Here is a 15,033-nt window from a genome sequence, read left to right on the forward strand (position 1 = left end):
GCGGCCGTCGACGTGTTCGCCGAGATGGGGGTCTCAGCTACCGCTGAGGATTTCGTGCCGTTCATGGGGACCGGTAACGTTCTCTGAATCCTTGATTCTTGATGAGACAGGGCAGCTTGGATGATTTCGGGAATTTTAATTTTAATTTTTTTCAAAATAACGGGTGTAAATCGATGGAGTAGGCGAGGCGAATTTTTTGGGAGGAGTGGCATCAGTTAAAGGCGTGACGGGGTTCGATCCGGAGAAGGCGAAGAAAAGGTTTTTCGAGATATACCTCGACAAGGTGAGACGAGCCGCTAGTTACACGATTACATTTGCTCTTAACGTACTTGCAAGTAGTTCGAGTCTGAGTCGGGGTTTATTGCTTGGTTTTAGTATGCGAAACCTGATTCTGGAATTGGATTCCCGGGGGCGCTTGAGCTTATCATGCAGGTAAGCGTGTTACTTTTTTTTTTTCGCGCGTTATGGGTACGTTTAGCTCAATGGCGAAGCACTAGGTTTATTGTGTATGGTTTTGAATCAGTGTAAGAATCGCGGGCTTAAGGTGGCTGTTGCATCTAGTGCTGATCGTATCAAAGTGGATGCGAATTTGGCGAAACCTGATTCTGGAATTGGATTCCCGGGGGCGCTTGAGCTTATCATGCAGGTAAGCGTGTTACTTTTTTTTTTTCGCGCGTTATGGGTACGTTTAGCTCAATGGCGAAGCACTAGGTTTATTGTGTATGGTTTTGAATCAGTGTAAGAATCGCGGGCTTAAGGTGGCTGTTGCATCTAGTGCTGATCGTATCAAAGTGGATGCGAATTTGGCGGCTGCTGGCTTGCCCGTCTCTATGTAAGCCCCTTACAAATATTGTCGTTTGTAGTTGGTTTGCCCGTCTCAAACGCATTACCTTTATATGTTCTATTTATTTTAGCCCAACCTCTTTAACTTTAGGGAAATCGTTAATTCATTATTACGACACATTTAATTTTTAATGCAAGCATCCCCATGTTGCATTACAAATTAGCATGGTGAATCGGAATATTTCTTGCCTACGGTTTTCTATATCCTTCTCTTATCAATTATTCTATCTACTAAAAGGGCAAGCATATCTGACGCTTTCTTGATCTGCCAATGTCCATGTGTTCATTAATTGTTTTCTGCCTATTTTGAACACCAGATTTGATGCGATTGTTTCTGCGGATGCGTTTGAGAACCTAAAACCTGCTCCAGATATTTTTTTAGCTGCATCAAAGAAGTTGGATGTACATCCTAGCGAGGTATATGGATGCATCAAAGAAGTTGGATGTTAGCATGTTTTTCTTCTTCTTCTTCCCCATATGCTAAAAGAAATTGCAGAGTTTGTGAAGATGCTATGCTTAGTGTAAAATGTTTCTTAAATTTTTTTATACTTTTCACCATTACTTTATTTGTTATGCTATTCTCCTACCTTTGCATTTATTTATCTTGTCCCTTTTGTTTTTTGTTTTTAGTTTTTCTTGCAAAAGAATTCTTCATTTATTCTTTTTTCTACAAGTTTTATGGCTTCACTTTTATTCACAACATTTTTAAGCGCGGTCCTGTAGAATTCTATAATCCTCACCTTATCAAGATTAGATTAGAGTACCTTGCCAGATCTGTATCACATAGGTCGACACTTTCAAAAGATATTTCCCCCCTGCTATTCACACATAATAACTATTATCGGAAAGCACCTATTTGGACTTGAACTTCTACATTTTTTGGTTAAAATTTTGTCATCCTTCTTCTTGTAATCCTTTCAATGGAGGTACTGGCAAATATTTTCTCCATTCATCTTTGTGAGGTCCATGTTCTCTGATTAAATTTGACTACTTTCATATCCTATTCAGTGTCGTCTTTATTTCTTGGGAAGATCCTATTCGGCTTCTTTTATTAATTGAAAATTTTAACCCTGCTCGCTTTCAGTTATTACTGTGAAGTTTCATTGAGCATTTTTAGCTGATGCTGTGGTAAACTGATAAATGACCAGGTGATCAGCTAATTTGTATTTCAATCCGGCTTCTTGTAGTAATTGAAAATTTTAACCCTTCCCCCTTTCAGTTATCACTGAGGAGTTTCTTTGAGCATCTCTAGCAGTTGCTTTTGTAAAACAATAAATGACTAGGTGATTAGCTAACTTAATTTTAATTCGGCTTTTTTACGTACACCACAATTCATCTATCCTCTTAACTGCATACTGCAACCATTATGAAGATTTTTTTTTGTAGAAGCTGTATATGGTGATGAGTAGATGCTTACGGTTTAAGTTTCTTTTTTAATCTGGTGCTATATCTAGAAGTTACTTGGCAATGAGTTCTAATTTGTACTTAGAAATTTGTTTTCTTATAGATGTGATTCAACATTTAGCCTCTTAACCACAGTGTTACGTTCAGCACATTGATATTTCAGTGAATTAGCAACATGATGAATTCTACTCTCATTTTAAAGAATTTAAAGAGTTACCCAACCAAGTGGTTTCTACCATAATCAAGTTTCAGATTTCTAACCTCAAAATTATCCAGTGCCTAGTGATTGAAGATGCTCTTGCTGGAGTTCAGGCGGCCAAAGCTGCACAAATGAGGTATGCATGGTATCATAATTACTATTTATTATTCATGAATCCCTTACTTTCTTCACAATTGCCACCCAAAAGTGACAGTTATGGTATTACAAGATAGCAACTTTGAAGGCTGGCAGTGTAGGGTAAGCAAAGGAGGAGATAAAGGAAGGGGAAGGTTTTTTCCCCAAAATTAACAAATGTCGATGTTAACATCAGAATTGCATCGAGTTGAATCCATTTGATGTTCTACAAGTCATTGTTGAATTTCATAGCTTCAATATTTAATATACAATAATCCATGTACTATGTTGACTCTTGTAGTTAGATCTGCGTAACCTGACTTTTTTTTTTATGTCTTTTATTTGACTGGTCTCAGAAAATATGAGTTGGTTGGATAGCACAAGTCATGTAGGAATAGATAACACAACCTTACCAATTAATGTTGCATTCATATTTTGTTAAATCCTCCTTTCAGTCGTTAATTAAAGTTGGTTCCATTCTCCTATCCGATGGTGCTTGAGTATATATAGAGCATTTCATAATTTCTAATGTCTAGATTTAGAATTATGTAACGTCTCAATAATGTTGGATGTACTGTTTAGAGGTTTTGTCTCACCACTCAATGATAGCAGAATTAATTAATTTTTTTGCTACATGCAGATCTATTGCTGTGACTACTACACTATCTGAGGAGAAAATGCTGCAAGCTGGTCCTTCTCTCATCAGAAAAAATATTAGAGATATTTCAATCAATGACATTCTTGACGGTGGACATCCTGATGCTTATAGTATGTAGTTCAGAAGTTAATCATTGTATTTTGTTATCCATCAGTCTATGTAGCATGGTGGGTACCTGCAGCTGGTTCATACTTTAGAAAAATAGTTGTGCCATTTATTGTAACAGATTATCAGATAAGTTTTCTTAATTACATTGAAAAGTTTGATTGTTCTACTTTTTAAGATAATAAGATTTTTGGGTTCTGAATAGGTTGTAGATGTAGTTATTCAGTCATGATATTTTGATCATAATGGATGAGAATTCATTTTCAATATTTTCTGTTGAATTCTAATATAAACAGGTTCTTGCAGATAAGATGATGCAAAATCTTCCGGATATTAACTTCCGAGAGCCTACTTCTTCAGAAGCACTGAATAAAAAAGTAAGCATTGAAGGTGTTCAGTATATGAAGTCCAGTCCCGAGGAAGTCCAGTTCTTTAGAAGGTAAGAACAACTCTACCGTGAAAGTTAATAGTTTCATTGAGCTTGCCATCTGTTGTTCTCACAAATATTATCATCTTGGTCCTATAAATATAGTGAGCACCTGGTCCTGTTTGTTGTCTACAACTTAAAAATATATTTAAAACTCTCATTATTGCCGATCAATTTGTGCATGTTGCCAGTGGTGTGGCAGAATTTCATTGGCATACGTAGAACATATTCTTTCTTAACGATAGACCGCAGAGATTGTTTACACTATAACTCGTTGCACAATATCCTCAAGTTGGAGCGAACATCACACATGATATACCCATTTTAGTGTTTCTATGTTATGTTTTAACATTCATGATGCACACTTGTAAGATCACAATTGTATTGTGATTAAGTTTCTGATGAAAATGATTTCTCAAGGGAGGGTTGAGGCAACAGTGAGGGAGGTCAAATATAATATATATATATATTATAATTATACTTATACTATATATATATATATATATTATATATTAATATATATTATAATATTGGGGTGGGGGAGCTCGGTGCTGGGTTGAGTGGAATCTAGAGGACTTGGAAGGAGAGAGAAGGTAGCTGCGTCTGCGGTTTTGGAGATCTTATTGTTATAGGTTCTTTTGCTATGGAAGCCCATATACTTGGTTTGGTGTATTGTTTTTCGGTTCTTTGGACGAGAGAAAGGAGGGTTGGGGTCGGGCTTTCGTTGAATGAGTGAGGAGGGGCTGGGCCTTGGTGTCCTGGGAATGTGGGAAATAGAATTAGTTTTTTTGCTAAGAAATCATAATACACTCTGATAGCATGGTGGGAATTTCACTTGATCTCAAAGAGATAGAGTTACATTTTATTATGAGGAAAGCAAATAGGATATATTTGGATAATTTTCCAATGCGAGACTGAAATAAAGTTCTCTAACTTCTCTAGATCCTCACTACCCTGACAATATTTATGCACCTTGTATGACTTGAATTTTCACTTGAAAAAGTCAGTTTTTCTTTCAATAGGTTCGTCGGTCCTTCCAGTGTTGACATGTGGTGCCATACTAACCACTTTAACAATTTTTATTTCGGATTACCATCTGATGCTATACCTTCCAGTATTTACTTGTGATTTGGTATAAAGGTTTTAGGTTTAATTATTGACAGGTTGCTGGGTTCTCGGAGAGATATCTTAAGATATGGAAGCCTGGGAATTTCTATTTCTTGTCTCTTTTTCGCTGTCTCTAATTGGAAGGTATAAACAATATCTTGAAACCTAAAGACAGTAATGAAAACATACTGCTGTTTTCAGTATAAGATTCACAGTCTTTCGCTTATGATTCTTTAGTTTGGATTGAAAATGAATAAATTTAATGTCTATTCAAAGGCTGAAAGGAGTGGATAACAGTACCTTACTTTCCAGTTTATTTAATTCTCAAACTTCTTTAAGTTGATAACTTAAGATATGGGCTGGGAATTTCTGGTTGTCTCCATTTCTCTTTCTCCATTTGGAAGGCATAAACAGTATCTTAAAACCTAAACTGAATAATGAAAGCATACTGTTGTTTTAAGTATACGATCTTTTGCCTATGATTCTTTAGTTTTTATTGAAAATGAATAAATTTAATGTGTGCTCCACGCTGAAAGGAGTGGACAATAGTTACCTATTTTCTGGTTTGATTCTCAAGCTTCTTTTAACTTGATATCTTTTTCATCATGAAAATACTGATTAACTGCCTGCTTTAGATCTTGTGTTCGATATAGTTGCCAATGTACAGGTTCCCCATTATTGTGATTTTAATACTTGTAACGCACAAGAACAGAAAAAAAGACTACTAAGTGGAAATACAACTTCTCAAAAAAATTATCAAACAGAATGATGCCAGTTGCTCCAGTAGTTTCTTTATTTTTTACCGCAAACCTAAGATGAAAGTAGCAGTCAGTACATTTATGTATTGCTTACATATATAATATGTATATGCATAACATAAAGGCATACTCTTTACTGTTTATTTACATGTGATAAACATCTAAAGTGTAATACATGTATAAACCTTAAAATTGTCAGTTTTGCAGGCAATGCAGTATGCATCTGTGAAAGGTGTCTTTAATCTGTTCTCTGGGGGTAAAAGTTTGATGTTCAGTCAGAAGGAAGGTAATTTGTTTTTTAATTGATCATATATATTGAAGTCTTGTAACTTTTCATTTAAAAGAGAAATGCCACCTGAATCTGTTTTCTCTGAGGTCTTTCACGTTCTTTTCCATTTTATTGCGTTAGTCTTGAAGTTGGCATCAAGTCAAAGATGCGCTATCAGGTTGACATCCCATTAGAAGAATGTGGATGATTTTTTCTCGGCTCACACTCTATTTTACAGTTACTGTCGATAGTTGAATTTCATCATTAGCAGCTACTCTTGCTCATAGCCAGAATCTAGATACCAACTCAGAGGATTGCAAATAGTTTGATGCTCAGTTATCAGATATTTTTCATTTTAGCCCAAGGAGTCTGCTCTGCAGACATTCCCTTTTTTAATGGGGAAAGGTTTTGATACTGATCATAATTTGTTTTTTTTTTATTCTGGACAAACTATGACGATATATGATCCCTCCCTATTCTATTTTCATCTATTTTGGCCATCAGCATATGGTTTTACTGCTTGTTAACTTTTTAGGACAACCTGGTTCGTCAAGAGTACAGCAACTCAAAAGTTATCTAGCTGATCTAGAGGACAGGTGGATATATTTAAACCTTCGCATTTTGACGAGGCTTTATATTTTATTGGATTTTCCATCTTTACCATGAAGTATTAATCTGCCTTCTTCAGGGGTTCTGCTTCAGATGTGCCTGAGTTTCCTGCTCAGCTTGATTGGCTGAACACTGCACCACTTCAGTTCCATAAGGTAGTTTATGATTTTATAACCATTGCCATTTGCTATTTTTTGGTGCACTGATACAAACCAATATACTGCATTTTGTTCTTAAGTAACTGGTACTTTAACCTGTTTCTAGCATGATGTTTAGTGATTTATAGTCATATTTCAGGTAGCATGAGAATGGTGTTACCTTTCTGAGTTCTATTATCATTGTCATTATTTCTTTCACATGAATTATGATGCTCCTATCGTAAATGGCACTATTTGATACTTTTTTAAGATACATATATGTCACATCTATCCAGTAACTTCCTTATCTTCCTAGTTTTCCAGGCAGCTTCTGGCCGGTCCTATAGCAGTCATGGGTGTTCATAGCAGATGGTGGGTAATCTTTATAACGAGAGATTAGATTCGTGTAGAGAGCCTTCTTATTTAATATATTAAAACAAAGCCATTTTGTCCTCATTATTTCTTTAGAAATTCCATTATAACTGATATAGTCACATGTCAGCACTGAATTCTCTGAAAACAAACATTTGGAAATGGTTTGACAATCATTCCATTACAAATCAAAACTGGATTGCTCAAGACATAAACCAAATATTGTATAGATATATTGTAGTCAGATCAACATTAGTCAGAAAAGGGAAAAAGATGCAGGGCTCCTAACCATCATTTTGCAATGAAGATCTTCATCCTTTCTTTCATATTTGGATCAGTGCTCAGAGCTCAAAAACCCTAGGTTGGATTTTACTTCATCTACTTTGGCTTTAGGGTTTCAATCTAGATATTCAAGTAAACTAAGGCTCAAATGCTGATTACATTAAAACCCAAAAACCACTATGATAGCCATCTTTGACCTGTGTAACATCTGCTATGGTTCCTAGTGTTGGTACAAAATTGCCTCAACCAAACAGGTCCGAGTTTCCTTGGGCATTCCCGATACTGGAGGTATGGAGCTCAAACTGCCATAAGACCTTCTATATAGACTATATCAGCTGCCATCTAGAAATTGCTTCCTTCTTGACTTGGAAGTTGTCCACTCAATATGAGCCCTTTCAGTTATGTAGGCATGCATTTGTGAAGCAGAAAAAAGTGAGACCACAAAAGTGCCATAAGAGGACCCTCTAGTTAAAGGGCTTGCATAAGGAGTCACTCACCTGAGATTGGATTTGTTCACTAACTTGATGACCACTCTACTGTGGGCATGGGATACAAAGCTCTCTTAAATGCTAATATAGTAATATTCCTCTTCTTCAAGCTTTCTTATCCTCTACATTTCTATCAGTAGTTACTATATTTATTTTAATATCATTTATATTTTTTTAGTAATTTGTTAATGGTTGATATGCAGTTTTAAGCTTTCAATGTGCTGCAGAATTTGAAAGGGAAGGTGGTCTTGCTAGATTTTTGGACATATTGCTGTATAAACTGTATGCATGTCTTGCCAGATCTCGAATTCCTTGAAAAGAAATATGCTGATAAGCCGGTAACTTCCATATCTTCTATTTCAGAAACTTTCATATGAACCTCCTTATTGTTTAGTTTCTTTCTCGTTATACTGGTTCGTTGTACTGGTAACTTCCATATCTTATTGTATTTTTTTCTTGGATCTATCTACCTTTAGATGAAGAAAGTTTTGAATCTAAGATAAGAATTGTACCACCAGCTCAGTTGTTTATTGGATTAATCATAGACTTAGGACGACAGTCTGAAAGCCTCTGGATGTAAGACCTGAAACATTTATATTATCAGAAATTCAATTTTCATTCGATTCTCAAATTAGATTGGAAAGTGTTTGATTGGCGTGTGATGACTCATACACCTCAGATTCAACTAAGAAATTTGCCTCTTAATGATTATTTGCGAATACTATTTCTTTTTATGTTCCTTGGCTTAGGACTTAGTTCTGTTGTTCACATTGCTATTTGAGTTTGAGTCTCTTGAGTCTGTGATTACATATCTTAACAACATTAATCATCTCTATATGTTGCATCATTGGTTGGTTAGTTACTTCTCATGCATATAGACTTCTTTCATCTATGTTTAACTCTGACCATTAGGATAAAATAGTATTTTTCTTGCATCAGTGTTATTGATTGATTTTTGCATTCACATTTTGATCCCTGCAATCCAGTACAATGCCATATTTGGTATTAGTGGTTGTGCTAGGTCATCTTTGCGTGCAACATAGTACTCACAGTGATAATAAGTTTAGAACAAACATGGATTTTAACACATATTTGTAAGATGTTAGAGTTGTTTAAGACTATTCAAGAGCTGATATATTAGAGTCTCTTAAGATTATTCAAGATCATTAAGTACCATTTGTAAGACATGTCTAGAGGTCATAGAGACACACAACATAGCTCATCCTTGTCAAGAGGATCATAGCACTTAGGAACAATTGATGTCACGCCTTGGGCTTCCCAGCGCAGTGTAAGTCGTGGGAACCATTGAGTGCAACACATTGTTTGGCTCAAACCATCAGCAAAATTGGCTAGCCAATGTTGCACTTGACTTCCACACCTTACATTATAAACCCTTCAATTATTTCATGCCTTCCTAACATGGGACTAAATTGGGGCATTACAATCGCCCCACCTTGAATACGCGACCCACCTTGAATACGCGACGTCCACGTCGCAACATGACTAATTGGTTTGTCCAATTATCACCGCCAGATGATGTGGATCTTAGAGGTAGCTTTTATGGGTTTTACAGGTGGCTCGCACAGTGTCACATGGTGTAACACTTAGTCTTGCACAACATTTAGTGTGTTGCAGAAAAACAGCGGTGGCTGAAATCAAGATCACAAAGCAATAACCAAAATAAAATCACAGAAAAGATCACAAGCACAAACACAAGGATATACGTGGTTCGGAGTAAGTCCTACGTCTTTTGGCAGTAACATATAAGCTTTACTACATTAGAAGGGAGATTACAAATCACTAGACGAGATCAATGATCTCTCAGACTCTCTCTCTCTCAAAAGATAGAGAACTTCTGAGCAATTTGATCAATCAATTCTCTCTCTAGACATATTCTCTCCCCTTCCCCCATATATCTGAAAATAAGACCCTTTTTATAGTCAAATTCATGTGCAACACGGATTTCTCAAAACTCCTATGTTTAACCTCAGTTAACCCTACCTAAATAGGATTCAGAACTGCTTAAAACACCCCGACAGGCTGCGGTGCTGCAGCCTGTCTATTAGCAGCGAGTAGACCGGCCTGCTCTTCCACAGGCTGCTGTACTGCAGCCTGTGCTTGGGCAGTGTGCGCAAGCGGTGGTGGAGGATGAGGGCCAATGCTACATAGTGCCACACTTTTGGCTGACTAACTGCTCTGATACAATTTCTCACGTTCCGGGCCCTGAACCCGTTGGTGTGGTGTATGTCATGGGACCCATGGAGTGAAAATATTATTTGGCTCAAATTAATGCCAAAATTTTATAGCCAATGTTGCATTTGGCGCCCACAACTTACATTATAAACCTGTCAATTGTTTCATGCCTTCCTGATTTGGGACTAAATTGGGGCATTAGAATTAAGATTATGGTAGTCTAGGTCAGAAATTCGGTAATGACCAAGATGAGTTGAAGAAAGGTTATCATCCCAAGGTTGACATCACTTGAGCACTGTATCTTCTCACGACATATAGAGGCTTGACTTTTAAAAACTAGTCATCTATTTTGCGTTAGATGATATGGTATGTACAAGACTATATGAGTAAGTTCGATGACCTTGCATGTTCTATTCTCTCTAGAGCACATATTGGAGACCTGGGCTCAAACACTAGGTGCTTATACATAGTATGACTGGTTCAAACTCACTAGTTGCCCTTAGAGCATGAGGAGTATTTAAAGGCGTGGCTACAGAAGTTCACTATTGAGCCATGGAGCGCTCCGAATGTAAGTTTAAGAATATGCTTCTACTGACACTATGAACAAATTGGTGATTTAAGAAGGATCCTACAAGAACCAAGAGTTACAATTGTTCTTAAGGTAGATCCAGTTAAAGTGCGTCTTAAAAAAATTTGAACAGATATTACCAACTCAAAATAGGAGAAAAGTCAAAGATTTAGATGTAAACTATCAAGTCTATAAATTCGGAGGGACTCACAAAAAAACCTATAGCATAGGGTGAATTTGCTAAACTTGAAATATATAAAGCCAACTTTATACATTCCCTCACTAATAGGAGAGATTGACATTATGGACACCATAAATACTGTGTTTTATAGCATAATCAAGTGATTACTATCAATTCCTTTTGATTGCCTGTCATTTCAAGTTTAAAAGTTCTCCTTCCTTTTGTTTTCTTGAGCGGACTCCGGATTACTTTGCCTATGTCATTCCTGAGGAAAATCTGAACATCAGCGAGCGTTTATGAAATTACACCACTAAGCCTTATTGCGGTATTCCCATGGTTTAGTAGACTTTCTTTTCATAAATTGCTTCAAAGAAAGTATTCTATATAAGCATTAACTTGCTATTGACACTTTTAAAATTTTCTATATAAGCATTAACTTGTAATTGACACTTCAATTTTCATAGTACATTGTTATTGTTAGTTATAATGTCAAAAGTTAAAAAATCCTTGAAGCTTATTTCTATGTTCGTATAACTTGTATAATTTGGATCTTATGCAGTTCACAGTTATTGGGGTACATTCCGCAAAATTTGATAATGAAAAAGATCTTGAAGCCATTCGCAACGCTGTCTTGCGCTACAATATAACACACCCAGTAAGCCCTTGAAACCAAGTTATATGTCACCACTGGAAGATGGCATCATATACTTTCTGAATTGGACTAGGGAGTTTATGTTAATACCTGAAAAGTTGGATATACATCTCTTCCACCGTTAATTCTATCAATTTTCAGTTTTGTAATGTCAAGTGGAATTAGTAGAGTTGAATGATGGTAGGTTTGCCACTTCTAATATAGTGGTATAAAGAGTGTTAAAGTATACTTTCTAAATGTATGCCTTATTCATAGTATCGCCAAGTCCAATTTTTTATATTACTCTATGCCTGTTTATGGGAGTATTGAATAATTGAAATCCCTCACTCATTTATAGGCTGAAATGTAGGCATGTTGCATTCTGCATCTGTTGAATAGACATGTAACAGACATTTTCATCTTTTGAGATGGGCTGCTATTATGCGAGGGATTTGCAAGAAAGAGCTAGTCCTTAAACTTACGTTTTGGGTAAAAATCTGTGAGATGAAATTTTTTATAGATACATCAGAGATTGTAAAGGAGTGTTGGTTTCCGGTATGGGCACGTTACTGTTGATACAGGAATGGCTTCATGATAGAAGTACCAATGTAACATAGGTCCAGACGTAAAGTTAAAACGCCTTATTTTTTTTTCTTTCTTCTTTCCCGGTGTTTTTCATATCCTGCCAATTGGTATCGGGTTCAAAGAGATCCACTGTCGTGAACTTTGGCATTGTTCCAATCTTCATATCTTTTTAATGAAGGGCGGTCTTCAACAAAATCGAAGTTGTAATCAAACTTTAAGTTCATAATAGTGATACAAAGTTCTTCATGATCTTTCAATTTTAAATTTGAGGTCGATTTTTTTAATAGGGGCAATTTTATGTAGTGACTTTCATTTGAAACAACGCAAACAAAATATGCATAGGAAAAATTACTATAGGCTATAGCTAAAGAAGAATGACGGAGAATTCTTTTAGTATTACAAGTTTGATTTTCAGTAGAATTTTTTTGTAGCCTTATCTATAAAAGATAAGTTTTTAGTTCATCTAGATTATTTATCTAGATTATTTATTGATTGGAACATCTACTTCATAGCCTAATTATTAGGAATGTTGTTCAATTCAAGTATGATTGGATTCTTTCCTAATAGGAAGTTCATTTCGACCCAATGACATTTATTTTGCTTACTTCAACGTTCCCAATTTTCATGGGCTATAACCCATAATTTTTGTCCATTTTCATCCATTTTGACTCAATTACAATTAATTGGGTACTTCAAAATTCTCAATTTCATGAGCTATAACCCATGATTTTTGTCTATTTTCGTGGTACTTTTATCATAAAGCTATACCAGTACCCAACGCGTACCATAGCCTTATCAGATATACACCTTGAATATATGCATGCATTTATTAAGACATGTACTCAATTATATAATACAAGTTTTAATTTAAAACACTTGTCATACACTTCCTAGATGTGTATCGTATGCTTCACAATAGAAGTTTGAAAAGACCCAAATGGATGCATACGGCACAAACATTTATGTGTTTTTGGTTCATCCTTTTCGCTGAATGGTATTTTAGCAAAATGAGAGCATGCGTTGGAAGTTAGAGCAGGAGGCAAGTTTCTCTTATTACAAAATTACCTGATCTTTATTACAAAACCGGATTCTTCAGTAAAATAATCATAAATACTTTCATCTGTTTATATTTGGATCGTACTTCAATCCTTCAGATGTTTATATTTGGGTGTTATGCTAGGTTGTTAATGACAGTGATATGTATTTATGGAGAGAACTAGGAGTGAATTCTTGGCCTACTTTTGTTGTTGTTGGTCCCAATGGAAAGCTCATAGCTCAAGTAGCAGGTGAAGGTCATCGCAAGGTATAAATTTTCTCCAGAGGTTTATCTACTTGAATATTATTGTTGGTAATGTATCATTGCTTACAAACATTGAAAACAATAATTATAGTTTGCTTTCTTCTTATTAGCTCGTGAAATTCAAAATTGGTTTATGATTTCGCAACTGTCACTCTATACATTTATAAGAGAAGGAGCATACCATGTACCATTGAGGGCTCGGCAGAGGGTCAGATGTATGGACTATGCCCCTCACCATTCACCAATTTTGATGGTGAAATTACATGTTGGAGGGTACCTTTGCACTTGGCATGCTATCATTAAAGGGCTTGTTCACTACTGATTTATGAACTGAATTTGACACTCATGAGCAATATCATGTCTTTTTCATTTTGTTTTCTTCTTTGAATTTATGTAACAGCACTTCTGTATAAAAACTCAATTGTTGCTTTTACATGGATTGGCATACCTTGTTCCTTTGCAGGATCTTGATGATTTGATAGATGCAGCTCTTCAATTTTACGGGGAGAAGAAAATATTGGACAATGCTCGTATTCCTTTGGCGCTAGAAAAGGATAATGATCGTCGCTTGCTGTCCTTTCCATTAAAATTCCCGGGGAAGCTTGCGATTGATGTGCTAAATGATAGACTGTTTATTTCAGACAGTAATCACAATCGCATTGTGAGGTTCTTTTAAACTTAAATGGAAACATTTGCACTCATTCGCTTAGAAAGCTGTTCCTCATGTAAAAGGACCAGCTTACAAAGCCATTATAACTATATTCCTTAAGTTCTACTTTGGATCATCTGTGTCTCTGAGCGTTGTTTTCACCTGTTAACTCCATCTTTCTGAAAATAGGTGGTCGCAAATCTGGATGGAAATTTTATAGTTCAAGTTGGGAGTAATGGAGAAGAGGGTTTAGCTGATGGCAACTTTGATGATGCTTCTTTTAATCGCCCTCAAGTAAGGAACATATCCGAAATATATCTTTCTTAATTTAAGGCATCTATTATCGTGTTATGATTTCCGTAATTAGTTATATCCTATTGTTAAGTCTCTAACCATTACACCAAAATTCCAAAGTTGTGGGGAGGGTTGAGGGTTATTAAATTCCTTGCAGTTTTGAGCAAGGTTTTAAATATCGGTTATCAGGGATTTATCGGACGGTCAAAATCCTTATCGGATAGCGGAAATTGGGGATATATCAGGGATAAGTAGTATTTATCGGAGTGATATACTAGATGGAGTATATATAATATAATAACCAAAAATGTAATCTAACCATACTTAATGAAATATAAACATACCAAAGTATAAATAATCATGTTTAGAATCACTAACCAATTGTAGAAAACAAGTCAGGTCGGGTTTAACAACTCACTAAATAACTGCCCATTACCCGAAAATTGAACTCAAAATTTGGCCCGATAAAGCCGATATTTAGAGCCTCCCTTATCGGCCGATAAGTATCTTTATCGCCGATAACTCGCCGATAAACCCAAAAAAACGATAACCGATTAAAATTCTTACTTATTCTAGCGGAAAGCTCCCAAACCTGATAACTCGGCGATAATATCGGATTGCCGTCCGATATTTAAAACCATGGTTTTGAGCCCGCTTTTATGGGCCGAAAACCCAGGCTCATGCGGTGGTGTCAGTTTTTGGAAAATCCGCTTTAAATTCGTGCATGGTGGGATTTGAACCATGGTTGCTTTGATATCAAATTATCTGGATTGCTTTGTTACCATCTTAAAGCCCCCAATTATTACACGTCAAAACCCCGAAGTTGTAGTGATGATTGAG

General features: G+C 36.0%; 2 protein-coding genes across 3 annotated transcripts in view; both read left to right on the top strand.

The window, feature by feature from the left end:
• On the top strand, window positions 1-637 carry LOC109839950 (the record flags this gene model as incomplete). The annotated part of the gene is made up of 4 exons (XM_020408423.1): window positions 1-73; window positions 183-283; window positions 376-432; window positions 524-637. Coding segments are annotated over exons 1-4 (321 nt in total), but the record flags the coding sequence as incomplete, so codon positions are not given.
• Window positions 593-15,033, top strand: part of LOC109840347 (NHL repeat-containing protein 2) — a 41,505-nt gene continuing 27,064 nt past the window's right edge. For both annotated transcript variants that reach the window (XM_020408952.1, XM_020408953.1), the window contains exons 1-15: window positions 593-646; window positions 738-832; window positions 1,161-1,260; window positions 2,524-2,582; window positions 3,222-3,349; window positions 3,651-3,783; window positions 4,935-5,022; window positions 5,844-5,922; window positions 6,440-6,500; window positions 6,593-6,668; window positions 8,020-8,130; window positions 11,294-11,389; window positions 13,131-13,253; window positions 13,714-13,911; window positions 14,089-14,193. In XM_020408952.1, the coding sequence (XP_020264541.1) occupies window positions 641-646; window positions 738-832; window positions 1,161-1,260; window positions 2,524-2,582; window positions 3,222-3,349; window positions 3,651-3,783; window positions 4,935-5,022; window positions 5,844-5,922; window positions 6,440-6,500; window positions 6,593-6,668; window positions 8,020-8,130; window positions 11,294-11,389; window positions 13,131-13,253; window positions 13,714-13,911; window positions 14,089-14,193 (1,458 nt within the window). In that variant the 5' untranslated portion in view covers window positions 593-640. The remainder of the gene's footprint in view (window positions 647-737; window positions 833-1,160; window positions 1,261-2,523; window positions 2,583-3,221; window positions 3,350-3,650; window positions 3,784-4,934; window positions 5,023-5,843; window positions 5,923-6,439; window positions 6,501-6,592; window positions 6,669-8,019; window positions 8,131-11,293; window positions 11,390-13,130; window positions 13,254-13,713; window positions 13,912-14,088; window positions 14,194-15,033) is intronic.

Source organism: Asparagus officinalis, chromosome 5, assembly GCF_001876935.1.
Source record: "Asparagus officinalis chromosome 5, Aspof.V1, whole genome shotgun sequence".
Lineage (NCBI taxonomy): Eukaryota > Viridiplantae > Streptophyta > Magnoliopsida > Asparagales > Asparagaceae > Asparagus > Asparagus officinalis.